Source organism: Pagrus pagrus, assembly GCF_965226575.1.
Source record: "Pagrus pagrus genome assembly, chromosome: 3".
Lineage (NCBI taxonomy): Eukaryota > Metazoa > Chordata > Actinopteri > Spariformes > Sparidae > Pagrus > Pagrus pagrus.
The window spans coordinates 13,556,889-13,574,650 of NC_140187.1; the positions used below are offsets into that span (position 1 = coordinate 13,556,889).

General features: G+C 39.3%; 1 protein-coding gene across 14 annotated transcripts in view; it reads left to right on the forward strand.

Annotated features, from left to right (window-relative positions):
• Positions 1–17,762, forward strand: part of atp2b2 (ATPase plasma membrane Ca2+ transporting 2) — a 132,407-nt gene that overhangs the window by 96,549 nt on the left and 18,096 nt on the right. For 11 of the 14 annotated variants that reach the window (XM_084349196.1, XM_084349194.1, XM_084349198.1 and 8 more), the window contains 5 exons: positions 419–460; positions 3,018–3,182; positions 5,015–5,229; positions 5,600–5,842; positions 16,309–16,550. In XM_084349196.1, coding sequence (XP_084205322.1) covers positions 419–460; positions 3,018–3,182; positions 5,015–5,229; positions 5,600–5,842; positions 16,309–16,550 — 907 coding nt within the window. The remainder of the gene's footprint in view (positions 1–418; positions 461–3,017; positions 3,183–5,014; positions 5,230–5,599; positions 5,843–16,308; positions 16,551–17,762) is intronic. The other 3 variants (XM_084349197.1, XM_084349206.1, XM_084349195.1) reach the window with 1 other exon arrangement.

Consider the following 17,762-nt stretch of genomic DNA (forward strand, 5'->3'; position numbering starts at 1 on the left):
AGCATAATATTAATGTTACACACGATATATTTTGGTGTTTTGTTTCATAAAGGCCCATTAAGCATTTTTAATTACTTGATTATTTGCTTGTGCAATAAAATAAAGTCTATTAAAAACTAATTTCCTCCAACTTAATAGAAGAAAATCTGCACACTCAGTATTTGTCATTGACTCTTGGTTATATTTTGTTTTATTAACCCCTTGCCGGCAGCTGTAGCTTTTAGTTACATTAAATCACTTACACATCACAAGCCTTTCTATGTGACTGTCACGGAGACGTTGTATTAAAAGTCATTTTCCTGTCTCCCTATTTGTGACTTTTGGTTCTCACTGTGTGTGTCGTCTCTGTGCTGATAATTTGTTGACTTGTCTGCCTTGGTTTTTTTTGTTGTTACTGTCTTGTATGTCTCCATCATAGGTAAAATGCAAGATGGCAATATGGAGAGCAACCAGATTAAAGGTAACCAAACCATATCTTTCACTCTCTCCTCCCCTGCCTTCTCTCGTCCTCCTCCTCCTCCTCCTCATCTTTTCCCTTCTATGGTGTGTGGTGTAAGCTCTGGGTCAAATGCAGGTGGAAAATCCTCCACTGCTTTATTTATTTCAGCCTACATTAAATTCTATACTCTTAATACCTTCCTGTCTCTTAGATTATCGTGCATGGCTAATTCAGTGTAGGGATTTTGACAGAGTCTAAAGCAAATCCTAGAGAAGTATTTGACCCAGGTTTTACCTCCAGTCATATTAGGGTAGAAAATCCCTCCTTTTCACTCTGTCTGTCACTGATGTGTTGTCCCTGGTCTGTCGTTCTGTTGTTGTTCTTGTTGTGTTGTTGACTTGTCTTGTTCTCTACAAGAGAACACAAACCTGTCCCGCAACTGCTGTGTCTGCCTCACACGGACTTGCCTTTTTTCCACCAAAAACACCCAAAACTGTCCTCGTGGTTCTCTCCTCAAGTTATATGCCAGACCCTGGTTTCCTTGTACCACTGTATCATGAAATGTACCCCAGACAATTTGACTTAAATTATCTGGGATTAAAGGAATGTTATTGCATTTTTTATGGTGTAACTACATAAATGCTTATTTTTATTATTGTAAATCTGTCAGTTTAGTCTTGGTCTGCTTATTGTGTCTGACAGTTAAAAACAATAACATTTTTAATATAAAACAGAAGCACAAAGCACATTCGTACATTCAGAAGCTGTTATCAAAGACTGTTGATAAACAGACAGATATTTTCTTAGACATTTAAAGATTAAAAATTGAAAATTAGTGACACCCTCACCACTCTTTATTTGGTTTGTTTAACAAGCAAGTCTACTAGTCCATCTACCAAGTCTAAGCATTCATGTCATGTCAAAGTATGTTTCCTTTCTTACGTAAAAAAAAGCATGGCAAGATGGAAGAACAGACACAAACTGTTTCCCCAGCAAAGGGGCTTTGTAGACCTCAGTACGATGACCACAGTCCCATTCAGCAGCTAGAATCTAGACCAAAATGCAGCTTTCAGAAGATGAACCTTTGTCCTAAGCTTGTATTACATTAGTGTTTGCTCTTGTTCTTGTGCTGCGTACAGTTGGATACAGACACTTTCTGTCTTGAGTCATGGGGGTGGAGAAAACAAAATGCACAACCAGACAGCACGACAAATGTTCAACATTAAAAGGTTTTTTGTGAGCGTGCCTCATTGTTATTGGGAAACTGGGCTGAAATGATTCTTGGCAATGGGTTACATTAACAGAGAAGCACTGTACTGTGTGTGTTTGTATATGTGCGTGAGAGGGGGGGTAGAGAGATGGAGACAGTGTGAGGTAATTGAGGATTGGTTTTACACCCTGAACAGTATTTTTATTAAAAAAATATGAAATCTTTTTTTTCCTCACCATAAAACAGTTCCTAGCATCAATCTCAAAATGTGAGATGACATACTGTACATATTATACATACATAGATTAATGTGTATTTTAGAAAATGACTATTATCAACTGTTTTGATCTGGACAAGTGGAAGCAGTGTTCATTTTTTAATGCAAGACAAAAACTAATTTTAAATGCATGTAACAGTCGTCAGCATAAAGACATTTTTTGCCATGTTTCAGCCTCCTTCCTGACCTATGTATGATAACATTCATGTATAAGGTTCTACTTCAGTAATTGGGGATTTTCAATAATGATTTCCTGCTATTATATTTATGAGAGATGAGCTTTCAAAAATTTTGAGTTAATTTTTCATTCTGTTGATAGTTTCTCATGCAGCTCTGTGATCATAATATTGCCAGAACAGAATACTCCTTCACCTTAGATGTCTGCACTCTCTACTTCTCCAAGGTCATTTAAGACTGGTCTGCAAAGGGTTGTCAGAGTAAAATGAAAACAACTCAGAACTGATGTTTAGTTAATATGATACACATTACAACAAACCGACAGATTTTTATTTTTATTGTTTTAAACTTTAATTTTATCCCCTTTCCCCTAATTTTTTTCAGTTTCTCTGGTGTTTTTATTTTGTTTATTCTTTTATCTGAAGCGCAGAGAATTTTCCTTGTATGCGTGAAATGTGCTGCACTGTATATAAGGTTTGGTTTTCCTCACAAATACTAAGCAGGTTTCTAGATTATTCGTGAACATGGGCTGGACCTTGGGTGTAGGACTGCTGATTTATTGCTGATTTACTGTAGAAATGTGTCTGTGATAAGATGTGTGAATGATAAACACAGTGTTTCCCTTACTACAGCAAAATAAGGCCTACAGTATCTTCAAATTTTACTACATTTTCTATACAGAAACAAAGTTCACCACCTCTTTGATTTTACCATGAATACATTCAGGGACATCTTGTCATGGGTTGTCATGTGATCTCTTCCTGGTTGTAAATCTAAACTGTTTGTCTGCACTGAATGTGTTCGAGCTAGTGTAACACCTGAGTGTTAAAGCCTGGCTCCTTGCTCCTTTTCGCTCCCTCAGTCTAATCTACACTTCTAACGCCGCTACTGTCTGTTTTTTGTGGTGTTTACAGTGAAGAAGCAGGATGGAGCAGCTGCCATGGAGATGCAGCCTCTGAAGAGTGCTGAAGGCGGAGAGTCCGATGAGAAAGAGAGGAAGAAGGTGTCCGTTCCGAAGAAGGAGAAGTCCGTGCTGCAAGGGAAGCTGACCAAACTGGCTGTCCAGATTGGCAAAGCAGGTACAGCAAATTGCACACAGACAAATCCATCACTCTGTCAGGCAGTTAAGTCAAAGACAACAAGGTACTGAACTGTCATCCTGTCCATCAAAGCAAGATGTGGCAGTGATAAGACTTATTGGTTGCTTAAAATGATCAGAGCAGTTAAGAAGAATGCTGAAGTGTTTGAATTATAAAGAAAAGCCTGTTCATTTTAGTTTTCTAAATGACCTCCCCTCTAGGGACTTGCTGAATCATTGTAGTGGGAACAACTGAGACTGCATTATGCAGCTCTTACACTTGTGCAATTTTACAGTCATTACGTTACATTTATTTACCGCTTTTATCCAAAGCAGCTTACAGTAAGTGTGCATCATCCTTGCCATGATCAATTGTTTGTAATGTAATCGAAAGCAATTTATAGCAGCATGGAGTTGATGTCTAAAACACTTGCACTGGGTCTGTAGCAGCAAGCATTTTTAGTAACAAATGCCCACATGCCAGCATGCCCACACTGTGGGTGTCCTCCCAGCAGCAAGATAGTAGGATTATTGTTGAAGATGATAGCTATGCATATTACATACCTAAAATACTTCATGCAAATATGCAAAGGTTTTTGGACCGTTCTGGAGGAACTGTGTTTCCTAAAAAAATCTACAAAAATCCTGCCAAGACTTTCTTTGAGGAGCTTTTTTTAATCTTAGTAAAAGTTAAGGGTTTCATTTTCTTTCTTTTTTTTGAGAATCCCTTGAAGAAGTTTATACAGTGTGCTGTTACATCAGACTGTTGGTCTGAGTGATGGAATGAGGACGTGGTGTCAGAACAATAAAATCCCATGGATGGATTAGCATACAGGCAGCATTTTAAGATCATATGGCCTTCCTGCGGGTCTGGCAGAAAACGTTTGGACTTAATACACTTCAGGGCCATGTGTGCCCATTTTTATGTCACTGTGGCTTATCTGCTCTCTGTTCACTCTTAATAAGCCATTAGCCAATTAGCTTTCAGAGAAGGAATATAGACTGCACATATACTTAGAATATGAATCTTGTATAGTATAGTTTACTTGACTTCATTGCATTTTCACTTTGCATCGTAACGCATCGGCCCCTAATACTGCAAAGCAGCAAGTATCACATGGTCTACTGTGTATGAATACATAAACCCACACAAGCCATCATACTGTCATGCAGGAGGATTGATAGGTTATGGGAAGGAGGGATCGGTCCAATCTTCTCCCTTGTGGAAATGAACAACACCCAAAGGGAAATAAACAGTCAGCTGCAAGATTATATATCCTCCAAGCTAAAACTGATGCAGCTTAATACAACAGTCCTGCAATAAATCCTCCATTCATGAAGGTGATAATATTCCGTTTTTGTTAAAACCGTTTGTGGAGGTGTTCAATTGTATTGTTTTATACACAGATGTGATTGATTCTTTAAAAGCACATCCTAAGCATAAACAAATATCTGCTTTCCAAAAATACATACCTAAATATATAAACATTACGTTTTATAGTTGGTTTGATGTTGGTTTAAATGACTCCTTTTGTGATGAGGTTGACAAGACTGATATATTTTAATTTGACAAACCTTTGGGAACAAGGCAGCCAAAACCCTGACGCTGGCACACATACAGTAAATGTAAAGCACACATACTGTAACTGTTATTAGTTCAACTTGTCATACATAAAGTGACACTCCACTTAGACTCTACTTTTTAAACTATCGAAACACTCCTCCGGTGTACCCTCTACAGTGTACAATGACAACATTAAATCTCTTAAATCAACTTTCCATATATATTATTCCATCGCTCAGCTGAAAACCTTTTGTATGATTTTTTTTCAGGTTTGGTCATGTCGGCCATCACAGTCATCATCCTGGTCCTGTACTTTGCCATTGACAACTTCGTGCTGCAGAAGCTCCCTTGGATGACCGAATGCACTCCCATTTACATCCAGTACTTTGTCAAGTTCTTCATCATCGGTGTGACCGTGTTGGTGGTGGCCGTGCCAGAGGGGCTGCCGCTGGCTGTCACCATCTCCCTGGCTTACTCTGTCAAGGTGAACAAACACATGCAGTACTGTGTTAAAAGCTTATTTAATTCAAAGAAGCTAACAGAAATAAAATCGTGATGAAGGCCAAGTATGCAAAGGGTGTTGCCTGATCAACTCATTCAGGCCTTCATTTAAAGGTCCAATTTGTAGGATAGTTGATTGTTGAGTCTCATTCCCAACTTGTCAAATACTGACACCTAGGAAAACCAAAATGTCACTATTTGATGACCTGGGACAACCAAAGTGTTGGGTTGGGTATGTAACTCAACAATCAACTATTTTACCATTTGGACCTTTAAAAGTTTAAATATTTTAAGGTGTTTTCACCAATGCATTGCAACAGATCCCGATCATGACATTGTTATCTTTCCAACAGAAAATGATGAAAGACAATAACCTGGTGCGTCACCTGGACGCATGTGAAACGATGGGCAATGCTACAGCCATCTGCTCTGACAAGACCGGCACGCTAACCACCAACCGCATGACAGCTGTGCAGTGTTACGTTGGAGATGTGCACTACAAAGAAATCCCAGATCCTGGAGCTCTGCCACCCAAATCACTGGATTTACTGGTCAATTCCATCTCCATCAACAGCGCTTATACCACCAAGATACTGGTAAGCCACCCGTAATTGTAGCCATTGTTGAAGTTACTGTAAAGGCCAGTCCTCTCAGGGTTGAAGATGATTATAAAGATGGCAGTGCATCTGAACACATACATTTAAACATGTTCATTTATTACAGCCAGCACCACATACACTCCCTCCATTTTATAATGCACATCATCTGTAGCTCTCTATGAACCCTTTATGGCAATGTTTAAGATAATCTATTATACTAAGTCCATGTAATTAAATTAATATTTTAAATATGTGGGGTTTACTGCATAGATTTCAGCCCCCCCATGTGATAGTGAAACCAAATTATGACGACAGCAGCCCTGAAACAGTGAGACCATTCTGCAGTGCTTTCTTCTTGGCAAAGCAGGCAGTTTTTGTCCTTGGCTGCTGCTTTAGATTCATCAGGCATTCACTCAACTTGTCACCTTTAGAACGGTTGTGTAATTTTGTCTTATCTGATATTCAGAGCATAGCAGACTGTAATTGAATCCAATCTGTCTAAGTGCTTTAGATGATCCCTTGTTTACAGTGAATGCATTGAAGAGAGATTTTCTATAAGCCAATTAGTCCTGTATGCAAGAAGAACTGGATATATAGATAGTTTTATGTAAAATATATGGACAGATGGACTGTTACATGCTCTAATCACTGAATCTGAAACCTGTTTGTGATGATATTCCTTCAGGCCACAGGTGTGACACATAATAAAGCACTTGGCAAAACATTTCACTGAAAGCAAAGATTGCCAAGATCAGGATGTCTTCAGACTGTTAGAGCAACATGCCTGAGTAATAATTTTCCTGGCATGACCATGTACCTGCATATACACACACACCATTTGTGCCTGTCTGTGTGTCACTATCCTTGTAAACCCCTGTGGAGTCTATTCATTGATGGCCGACCGACTGACAAATGCCCTTATGGAACTTGCATGGGGAATGAGCTGAGCAGGCGGGACATCTGCGTTAGAAGGATCCCACAGATTTCACTTCCTACCCCTTGAGGCACGGTCGCAGTCTTGGTGAAAACAGAGCGTTGGTCACTGGGCTTCTAAGATGTAGAGTTACATATTTGTGTCTGCTCTAATGCTACTCAGTTCTAGTTAGCTAAGTCTTCTTTGAAACACACTACATACACTTACGCAATGCAGTTACTTCCGGCGTTCAAGAAGCATAATTGTGTCTCCCAGGCTTTATGTCAGTTAGGACATGGATTTTTTAAAAATCTTTTTAATTTCCACAGAGCACCTATCTAAATATATAAAACAGCAGCAATGTACATGGTTTATTTATTAAATTATTTAACCCTACCTGTTTGTAAAGAAAACTATGAGGAATGTGCATGTCTCCACAGACAATGTTCCTATGTAAATAAAGGTTTTCTTGTCACAGTCAGTTCAAATCTGACCTCACAACATAGATACTGCTTAGTATCTGCAGTCAATATTCAAATAGAGTTCCTTGATTTAATCAGTTTATCGTACAGTTGCACCTTGCTTTCTTTCTTCCTCTTGCTAGTTTGAACCGGACCTAAAACCTGGGTTGTACTCAGGCGCACTTAAAGTTTTTACTTACCAAATTAAGCTTACCCCCTTTTTTACTCTGGGTTTTTGTACATTTAAATCCACACTTTAGGAAAGTGCACAACATCTCCCTGTTCAGTAGAGTAATGTGAAAACATCTCTCTTGTTACAAACTTTACACAGATGCAAGTCAGTATTCAATATTCAGTCAGACATTTTAGGGGACATAAGAAAAACACAGTTTGGGGTGGTGGAGATCTTTGAGTCTCGACTGAGACAAGCCAAAGCAGAGTTGGCGGAGTCCAATTCTATATCTGTGATATAACTTCATAAATCAATACAGTCCTTTTGGACTCAGAAAAATTTGTAATGTGACAGGAATTAGAAAACAACTGGTGGTGCATTAATTTTTGCATCACATACTTTATATTGTATGCTGAGCAGAAACCCACTGATTTGAACTCAGATGAGCAAAGGTTGCATTCAGAAATACAAATTGAGGCGTTTTATATGTAAATTTGCCTGAATTTGCTAAATCCATAATTACAACTCTTTTAAGAACTAAATATTCATGCACAATGTAACAAGATAACTATGAAAGTCAGAAATTTTTCCACACATTTGTGCACAAAAACAATGTGTCTTAAATGAAAATATTTGGTTGTTAGGGGGCAAAGACAAACTCCACAAAACAAGAGAGAACAGGGCAATTAAAGTATTGTGGTTCTCTAGCGGGAACTGACTATAATAGGTGAGATTGGTGGCCAAGAAAAACACATTAGCAACACTTTACTGTAAATATTTTACATTATTAAGGTCTATGAATGCTTTCTACATGGTTCAAACTGTGATTTAGTTTTGCTGATGGAGCTGTGCGGTTACCTCAGTTTCCCTTTTTCCACAGCATTTCTTTACCAAGATGTGCCACATTAACAAGATGTTATCCCTTTAGAAAAACCTGGAGGAATGCATTGCAGCATTACATCAGACTATTGTACCTCCATAGCTGCTTAGCTCAACGGAATTAAGCAACAGCAGAGCTTAGACTTGGTGGATTAAATGGCACATTTAGTCTGTTTTATAATCTCTTCATTCATAAAAGAGGTTACCTCATGCACCAAAGTAGAAGTCAAACTTAGGTTAAACTTCAAATGATAAAAACTCAGACGCCTGTAGTGGTTACCTTCCATCGAGAGTGATCTCCTACAGCATTTGTGCACTGCAGCTTGCAAACCACTTAGTTCTCCAACTGACCACATTGAATACATATACATTAATCATTATATACAGTGCATACATTAGTTCATCCAACCATGCATACATGAGTAGATGTATATATATATAAAAATAGTGCAGAACACAAAATCTAGTGCATAAATAGTGGATAGTACAATACACGTCAGCATGGATGTACTGATTTACCGAGAGCTCTTATTAGAATAAAGAAAAGAAACAGGGAAAGCAAGACGGAGAAGGACAGACGTAATTAAGGAATGAAGTGAACTCAGAAATCGGGATCCAAAAGGGAATTTTCTGAGGAATATTTAGTGCACCCCCTCTTCCTCCCCCTGCCGCCCCCACTCCCTCAGCACCACTCCAGCCCTGCAGTATGCTGGCTGGTGTGTTCTTATATAAGAGGCCAATCCTGTGGGATGCCAGGATGGCTATGGAAGTCTTTGATGGCCACCACACAAAGGCACAAAGGCAAAGAGGCAGGCTTTGATACCCGTATCAGTCCCCCTACTGCCTCTCCGGCTTCATAATACAGCCAGTGGTATAGCTCGACTTCTTCTGTCAGCACATACAGAGTCTAAAGTGGAGAAGCCTCATCCTCGAGGGAGAAATTCTCACACATTTGCACAACAAATCCATGCACACTGTCTATGCATACTCACACTGTACATGCACATGCTCATAGATACTGTATCCATGTGCACACGTGAAAAGCATGCATACAAACATGCACACAAGCCTTGGATGTCTTTGGCAGATAAGTCAAGCATGCTGCAGTATATAGCAATTTGTGAACGGCATTCAGTGACGTCAGTATACCCACGTCATTTCAAAGGAACGCGCGTCATCCCCTGTGGCAAGAACCCCATAGCAATGAGTAGCCTCATTGAATAAGCCCTACTTTTACCTTCTTTCTCTCTCAACTTTCACATTCTACGTTTTTTCATTATGTATGTGACACACTAACGTTGTCTTCAAGAAGGCTGTGTGTCTACTGAGAAACTACAGTAGTGAAACATAGATGCATAGCCAGTTGCACACAAACACACACATCTGTCATATCGGGAGTACTCACACCATTGCAGGTATTCAGATCACAGGTGTGTGTTCTCGCAGCACAGTGGCGCGTGTTTAGCATAGCTGTGTGAGAGTCCTGGAAGCTCAGTCTCATGTTGCTTCAACCACCTGCTCAGGTCATTATTCCGGTCAGGGACGAGAGAGGTAGATAATTCACACACACAGGCACACCTATGCAAACACAGATGGCTTTAATTGTGAGGGATAGGTGCTTTGGGAAAGGCAAAGACATTTACAGAAGCTCAGTGTTTGGTTAAAGGGATTGACTCAACAGAATGTGTCTGATGTTGCAGAGAAGATGTTGGGAAAAAAACAAGATTTGGTTCATGTTATATACAATGAGCAAGTTATTGTTTGTAATTAAAATGAACAGCCTCATTTCCGCTCAGTACTGAGTAGTGAGGTCCTGATATAATTGACTTTGGCTTACAGTGCTTTTGTCATCTGGACGTTGCGTGCTTGTTTGCACAACATGGAGGAGCAATGAGAGTGTCTTTGTGCCTTTAGCTTGAAGCACCCAGTGGTCCCCATGGAATAATTCTGGACCCTGAAAGTGAAAAAGAGATGTCGAATCAGTGAAAGAAGCAGATAGAGAGACATCTTCAGCAGAATGATGTCCTATCTTCTCTTGTTCTCTTGCTCTGTGTTCAGCACTTGCTTACTGACTGAGATGGCAGTGAAAGAGAAGTCCTCATCACATTAGAATGACAATGCTGTGATGTCTCAGAGGCACAAAGCTTAATGGGTTCCCTGCGTTTTCCACACACATGACATGAATGATTGCATACTTTCATTGTGTCTCTTATTTTTTGCAAACAAGTGTCAATTATATACATAAAAGATTTATTTAGAGAATTTGGAGTCAGTGGTGATACAACTGTACATTTGTAGGATTATTTTACCAAACATTTAGAATTTTATATAGTTGTAAGTTATAAGTAAGTGACCAAGACCTGAAAACACACTTTAATGTGTTAAACAGGTGGAGTTACACTTTAAAAAAGTGTATCATAGTGATATTTGTGAAATGTTTCATCAAGTCAGGCACCTTAATCTAAAATTATTTTAATATAGATGTACACATATTGTGCAGAGTTTTTACAGCTAAGCAAAATCTCTTGTAATTGTTGAAAATCACAGTATTTTTCTCATTTTGTGTCAGGATAGCAGACACATTTCTATAAAGATGTAAATAAAAATGAACAAGGCCACAAACTGTAAATAATTCAAACAACCCAAAAACTTCCACAATAATAAATGCATGTCGCTGAGGTTTGGTTGGGAAATACACAAAACATGGTGTACAGCTTCAGAAGTAACAGAAATCCCTGGGCCATGTTACTGAGTAATGCTGAACGCTGATGAGACCTGGTTTTGAATCTACTGTAAAATTCTCTATTCTCTCAACTCTTAACGAGCTTATTAAATACCTCCCAATCACACATCAGAGCCAACGCCCAGGGTAGAGAGGTGTTCTGTATTTAGCTATGAAAATCTGTGATGACAGCATTTGCAACTGCTGAAAAGCTGAAAATAAAGTTGCTAAACTAAGACAAAGGGGAGTTTAAATGGTGGCAAGAGCAGCAGCACAATTAAAATCAATGTAGATACAAAGTCCTGTGAATTTGTTGTTAGCACAATGAAGGGATTAGATTGATGTTCTCCATGGAAACTCTCACTCATCAGAGTAAAATAGCACATCTGACAAGCATAGATTTTATTATAGTATATAAATTGGATATTGGTATCCATTTATAAGTAAAAGTAATGCTTTAGAATGAAGGCTTTATTAGTACTGGCACTGATAGAGGGTATTATTGAGAGCACATTTACACATTTAGATTTGAGACTTTTTTTGAGAAATCAAAATGTCTGAGACATTACGAGGAAATACATGAATGAAACCTGAAAGCAAATGAGGTAAAATAGGTAGCAAAGAAGGAAAGGGAAGCAAAGCAAGGATAAGTGCAACAGAGAAAAATAAAAGAGAATGGGAAAATTATACAAAAGGAGGAGAGAGGAACCACACTCATGTGACAAGTGTCCTCATCATGGACTGGAAGGCTATATTACTGCCCTCCAGCATGCCTCCAGGCCTTAGCCCAGTTGGCTGGTACAGTCATGTGGAGAGCTAGAATATCATCCACTTCTACATGCGAAGAGGGAACAAGAAGGCAGGTGGAGGAGGAGGGGGGATGCCTTTGCAAGAAACTGGGGACACTGATGGTGAAGAAGGAGAAGACGTTCATAGCTAGGAAGGAGGTTAGGGATAGAAAGGGTTGAGAGAAGGAAAGACAGAATAGAAAATAGAAAATCAGGGACAGAAGGAGAAAGACAAGAGTAAAAGGGTGGGGTTAAGTTGTAAAGAGAAGAGGAAGAAAATGAGGAGAAACTGAAGGAACAGGAGGGATGGATTAAGGAGAGCCGCAGGTGGAATAGGAAGTAAAGTTGCCAGCTCTCCCTCTGGCATATGTCCTTGCCTGCGGGAACACCCAAGGACCATGGAGAGGGCAGCTGGTCCTTCGCCACGTCAAGGCCAGGACATGCCAGCCGTAGCCCAGTCATGCCAACGCTGGGCGTCCCTTGCCAGCAACTGTCCTTGTGCGTAAAAACCCACGTCAAGCTAAACCTCTATGGAATCTCTGAGAATAAAAGGCAGCAGTGTTACTGTCTGCCTTTTGTTTATTTCTGTTCATCATTGCTCTTTCTCCTACCTCCTGGACTGTTTCTGCAGCTGCCGTTAGTCTCTGTGTTTCTTGACAGAGTGGTGTCAAGGATGTGTGCCTTATTCAAAATATGTGATGAATTTGTATGATTATTAAATATCATGGTTAGATTTTGTTTGTTGTTTTCAAAATTAAGAAGTTGATTTCCAGTAAAAAAAAAAACCCACAGGCATCTTTCAGTCAGGCTGAGGAGTTGTGGCTCCTTAATAGGCCAACTAAGATTATAAGAAGAAGCATTTTTAAATATAATATGGTAAATAATCACAATTCTAATATTTGCTTCATTTGAGCAATAAACACAGTCAGCTCTAGCTCGGCGATGCTGTGTTTTTGCCATGTTTAGTGTTTCAACTTTAAAGCACTTACCATGAACCATTAAATATATAATCATCAACCTTCTTGAAAGCAGCTGTGACATTCAGGACTATTTTCCCTCATACTGCTGCTGTTATCCTGTACAACAACCAAAGAGAGAGTCGTGGACAGTCAAAGATGGACAAATAGGTTGGGAATGATAGATACAGAATGTCATTTATGTCCTTAATGTATGATGTGTTTGAATTCCACATGTCAGTACATTTAGATTGTATTTGAATTACATAAAGCCTCAATTTCAATGGGCAAATATCAATTCAGTCTTCTAAAATTTAGATATGAATCACAGATTTAGAACACTCAATTTTAATTCATCATTTGTATGAACATCATCAAACTGCATAATACAACTTGCACTGTTTCCAGCTGGTCTTTTACTTAAAGTTGTTTAGTGTAGTGTTTGTCCGTTGCTGGGAGCCTTTTCCCCCAAACACTTAGCAGACAGTGCAGATGAGGCTATTTGTTCCATCCCCTCATTAGCCAATGACAGGCAGTGTCTTCCTGATGTAATCATTGGTCATTAGGGAAAGGCATTAATTCTGTTATTTACCGCAAACTCGGTATAAAGTATTTATACTCTTGACTGTGTCTGTGAGACACACAGCTGAACATTAACCAGATATGTCCAATTACTAGGTGAACATGGGCCAGCAGTCTGATTGGGTTTTAATGATTAATGAGATTTTAGCTGACTTTCTCTCTAACCCTCTCAGCTGGAACCTCTGGCTCATAGCAGCTGTGGCTAAACAGACATATAAAATATGTCTGAGCCTGAATAAAATCAATAATCATTGTTTCTCAAGAAATTGTGGTTTGAAAATATTGAGCTGCTTAAGCAAACGTTGAAAGCAGATGTATCACTCACTGGCGTCTGCAGTGTTCAGCCACATTTCAACGGACTGCTTAGAATCCTTTGCTTCATTTAAAGTAGGATTTACTGGAAAAAACAAACAGAAATGTGAACGTTAGGACAAGTAAACTCCATTTAAAATTAAGTAGCCCAACATTTTGCCTCAAAGAGCTTTACAGTCTGTACAGCATACAGTTCGACACCCTCTATTCTTAGACCCTCAGTTCAGATAAGAAACATCCCTACAGGACAGACAGACATGCAAAAGATGTCGCATGTACAGAGTAGACAAGGAAAAAACGGGAAAATCACACTATCGAGAAATAAATGGAAATTCAAAGTAAATAGATTGCTGTATTTTGTCACTGCATTGAAATATTTGAGCCTTTGTCAGTCACCTTAAAAAGGCACATTCAAACTGTTTATTGGCATTATCTATCAAAACCTCGTTAGCAGGTGGACAAGAGCAGTTCATTAGATGGAGAGTGTGAGCGCTACAATTTCAGCAAGCCATTAATGTGATTAACTGCACTGCCGATACAGAATCTCTCTCAACACATTTCTGCAAGTGCCGACTAAAGAAAACAACAAGAAGAAAGTACAATTCAAAAATGTCGAAATGTCAAGCTATCCTTTTAAATCTAATCCTGGTTGGAGGCTTGTTTAGACGCGGAACAGCAAGCCTGCAGTCAATCTATTTTGGGGCAAATAGCACAGACTGAAGGTGTCTGCTTAGCAGCAAGTCAGAGGCACTATGTTCCGTGTGCTTTTGACATGCCATGTTGTGTGTGTATGTGTGTGTGTTACAGAAGGTGAGTGTACCTGACAAGCTGTTCTTTAGCTGTGTGTGTAGGTGTCAAGTGTACTCTTGGTACTATATAGCAAGACCCCAGGGAGACTAGCTTGCAGCTCAGTGCCAGCTAATGGGGATCCGAATGAACCAAACGTGACCGAAAAGGATTATCTTCTGCAGTACTGATTAACGCTTACTTGTGCATAGTTTTGCAACACATTTGATTGATGTTGCCCAAATTGTGCTCATTTCCTTTTACCAAACTAGAATGAATATCAGCTACAGACTGTCAGACTGTGTGATTATGTCAAAAAGGATATTATAAATAAGGACAGTAAGAATTACACACTCTCAGATGTGTCGAGACCCATGAACATCAGTGTCATTATGATGATCTGTGTGTGTTTGTGTCTGTGTGGGATATTGACGATAATGAGATTTGTTCTATCACAGTGGCTTAAACAGAAAACAGTGCTTTTCCACAGAAATATGAATGGCCACACTATATGCTTTATTGCTTGTATTACCGTGTGATTTGACAATTGAGAGAGTAAATGGAGTGAAGCTCGGGAAATGCCAATAAATAAGGACTGGGGAATTGATGAAAAGGGGAGACACAGAAAGACTTGAGGACATGTGTGAAGTGAGATGAGTGAAAATCCTGCTAGAGAATCAGAGCCAAAGAGTAAGAATCCCCAAGTGGCGGCGGGAGAGAGCACCCTCTCTTTTCTCCCCCAAGTCTCTCCTTCCAAGTATGCTTCGCCTGGTGTTACCATGGTAACGCTGAGTCTTCCACAAGCTGACCACATGCACACACTCGCACACTTGCACATACAGTAAGTGTGTGTGTGTATGCAGTTTCACACTATACTGTAGCACCTGCACAGCCTCGTGCACAGCTTCGTACAGACATGCACACGAGTTACGGTAAAAAGGCTTGACTGATAACAAACACTCCAGCTTTGAAAGGCAGAAATACATCACAGCACATTAATCAGCAACGAACTTGACAGTTGATTGTTTTTCCATGCAAATAATGACAATTCTCTGGTTCCAGCTTTATAAAAAATTAAGGTTTGCTGCTTTTATTTGTTTTCTGTGACAGCAAATTAAATATCTTTGTGGTTTGGATTGTAAATCAGACAAAACAAGCAATTTGGGGATGTCACTTTAGGCTCTGTGATATCGTGAAGGCCGTTTCTGATGTTTTATCCAGATCCAACCAGAACCATACTTTACACACAACACAGGTCAGACAAATTATGTGTCTATCGTTCACAGATACTGTAATCCATGCAGTCATGTAGAAATGTGGATACTGTGATTTCCACTGAACCGGAGAAAAACACAGCTCCAAATGTACAATTAAATGTCCCAATTTAACAAATGTCCAGATTGTAATGGGCTGAGCCGTATGCCTGAAATAAGAACATTCAAATCTGATTCCATCTATCTCATCTCCTACCCTCCCACACAGAGCAACCCCTTCACCTGCTAGCCGGTCAATTATCACTAGCAGCTATTTCAAGCCTTACATTGGTCGCACTGCACTGAAGAAAAGAGAATCTCATTGATTGAATAGAGCACAGAACAAACAGCGTACACTATTTGTTCTTAAGATGTGTTCAGCTGAAGACTCAAGAGTCTTTATACCATGTATTGTCTTTATTTACCGTGAGAGAAAACACAACTATAAATGGATTAAATCATAAACGTATATGTAAAAAACAGTCCTAAATTGGCTTTAAATCATCAAAATCTCTAATGAGGGAAAAACAACCACAGAAAGAAAATAAACACATTTATCACTGTATATCTATTGCACCAAATATTGGGCTGAAAATAGACCTAATATATCCAAAAATCTCTTCCTCCGCCTCTCTACAGCCCCCAGATAAGGAAGGCGGTCTGCCAAAGCAGGTGGGCAACAAGACAGAGTGCGGCCTGCTGGGATTGGTCTTGGACCTGAAGCGGGATTACCAGCCAATAAGAAACCAGATCCCAGAAGAGAAGCTTTACAAAGTCTACACCTTCAACTCTGTCAGGAAGTCAATGAGCACTGTCGTCAAATTGCCTGATGGGAGCTTCCGCATGTACAGCAAGGGAGCCTCTGAGATCGTCCTCAAAAAGTGAGTCTGGTTTCGTGATGAAAATGAGATGATTGAGATAATGATTGCAGCATGCAACCTTGTTCTACAGTACTATGATATAATCAAGTGCAGATTTTTTACCAAATGTATAGCAAATCAAGTACATAATGTGCTTGAGGGTATAACCTATTGCAGTGAGCAGTGAGTGTGGGCTGAGATTCCACTAGAAGGTCACACAATCGTGACACTTTACACTACATTACAATAACAGCACAGCAACAAATGAGTTACTCTGAGAAACAAAGACCAGAGGCAGTTATCAAGCTTCCTCCACAAATTCAAGGAATGAGCTGAAAGTCTCTTTTTACAATGACGGACATTAAAATGAAACATGAGATTAAAACGAACAACAATGTCATGTTGGTTTCTCAGCCGTTGCGCATTTAACGCGTTTAACATAAACAGATATAGCTTCAAATAGCTTAATTTGAGCTAATATGTAAGGTTTTAAACATGTTTGTGTCAAAATTCCATTCCTTACAGTAAGTGAATTCGACCCAGGTCTTTGTGTTGCACTTTATGCCCTTACACACGTTGATTTTCCATTATTTAAGCTATTGAGTTTATGAGAAATCAGCTAACTGTTGAGCTACAAGCTCACCTCAGGGCCCATTTAGTAGCTGTTACTCAGCTTTCAGTTATATTACAACCTACATCAGCAGATGGAGTTAAAAAATCACAAATATTTTTTTATATCTGTGAAGAAGCTTGATGTAGTTTTTTTCGTTGGGAAACTGCCCTTTTCATTTTCTTGCCAAGAGTTACATGAGAAGACTAACACCACCCTCATATCTGTCCGTGGAATATTAAGCTTCAGCCAGCAACCTATGAGCTTAACTTAGCACAAAGTGGCAAATTGTTGTTTTCAGACTTGGGTTTCTTAACAGATTAAACAAGCTGGATTAAATGGTTTAATTTGTGAGCTTTAGGGGTGCTCGTAGGTGTGCTGCCTTTGGATAGAGTTAGGCTAGCTGTGCCCCCCTTATGTAAGTCTTTCACTAAGCTAAGCTAACCGGCTGCTGGTTGTAGCTTAATATTAAATGCACAGATATGAAAATTCTTCTCATCTAATTCTTGACAAGAAAAAGGAAATAAGCATAATCCCCAAAATGTCAAACAATTCCTTGAAGTGTGCCTATTTGTCCAGCACTGATAAAGCACTGATTATGATCATTTAGACCAAAAAATGTT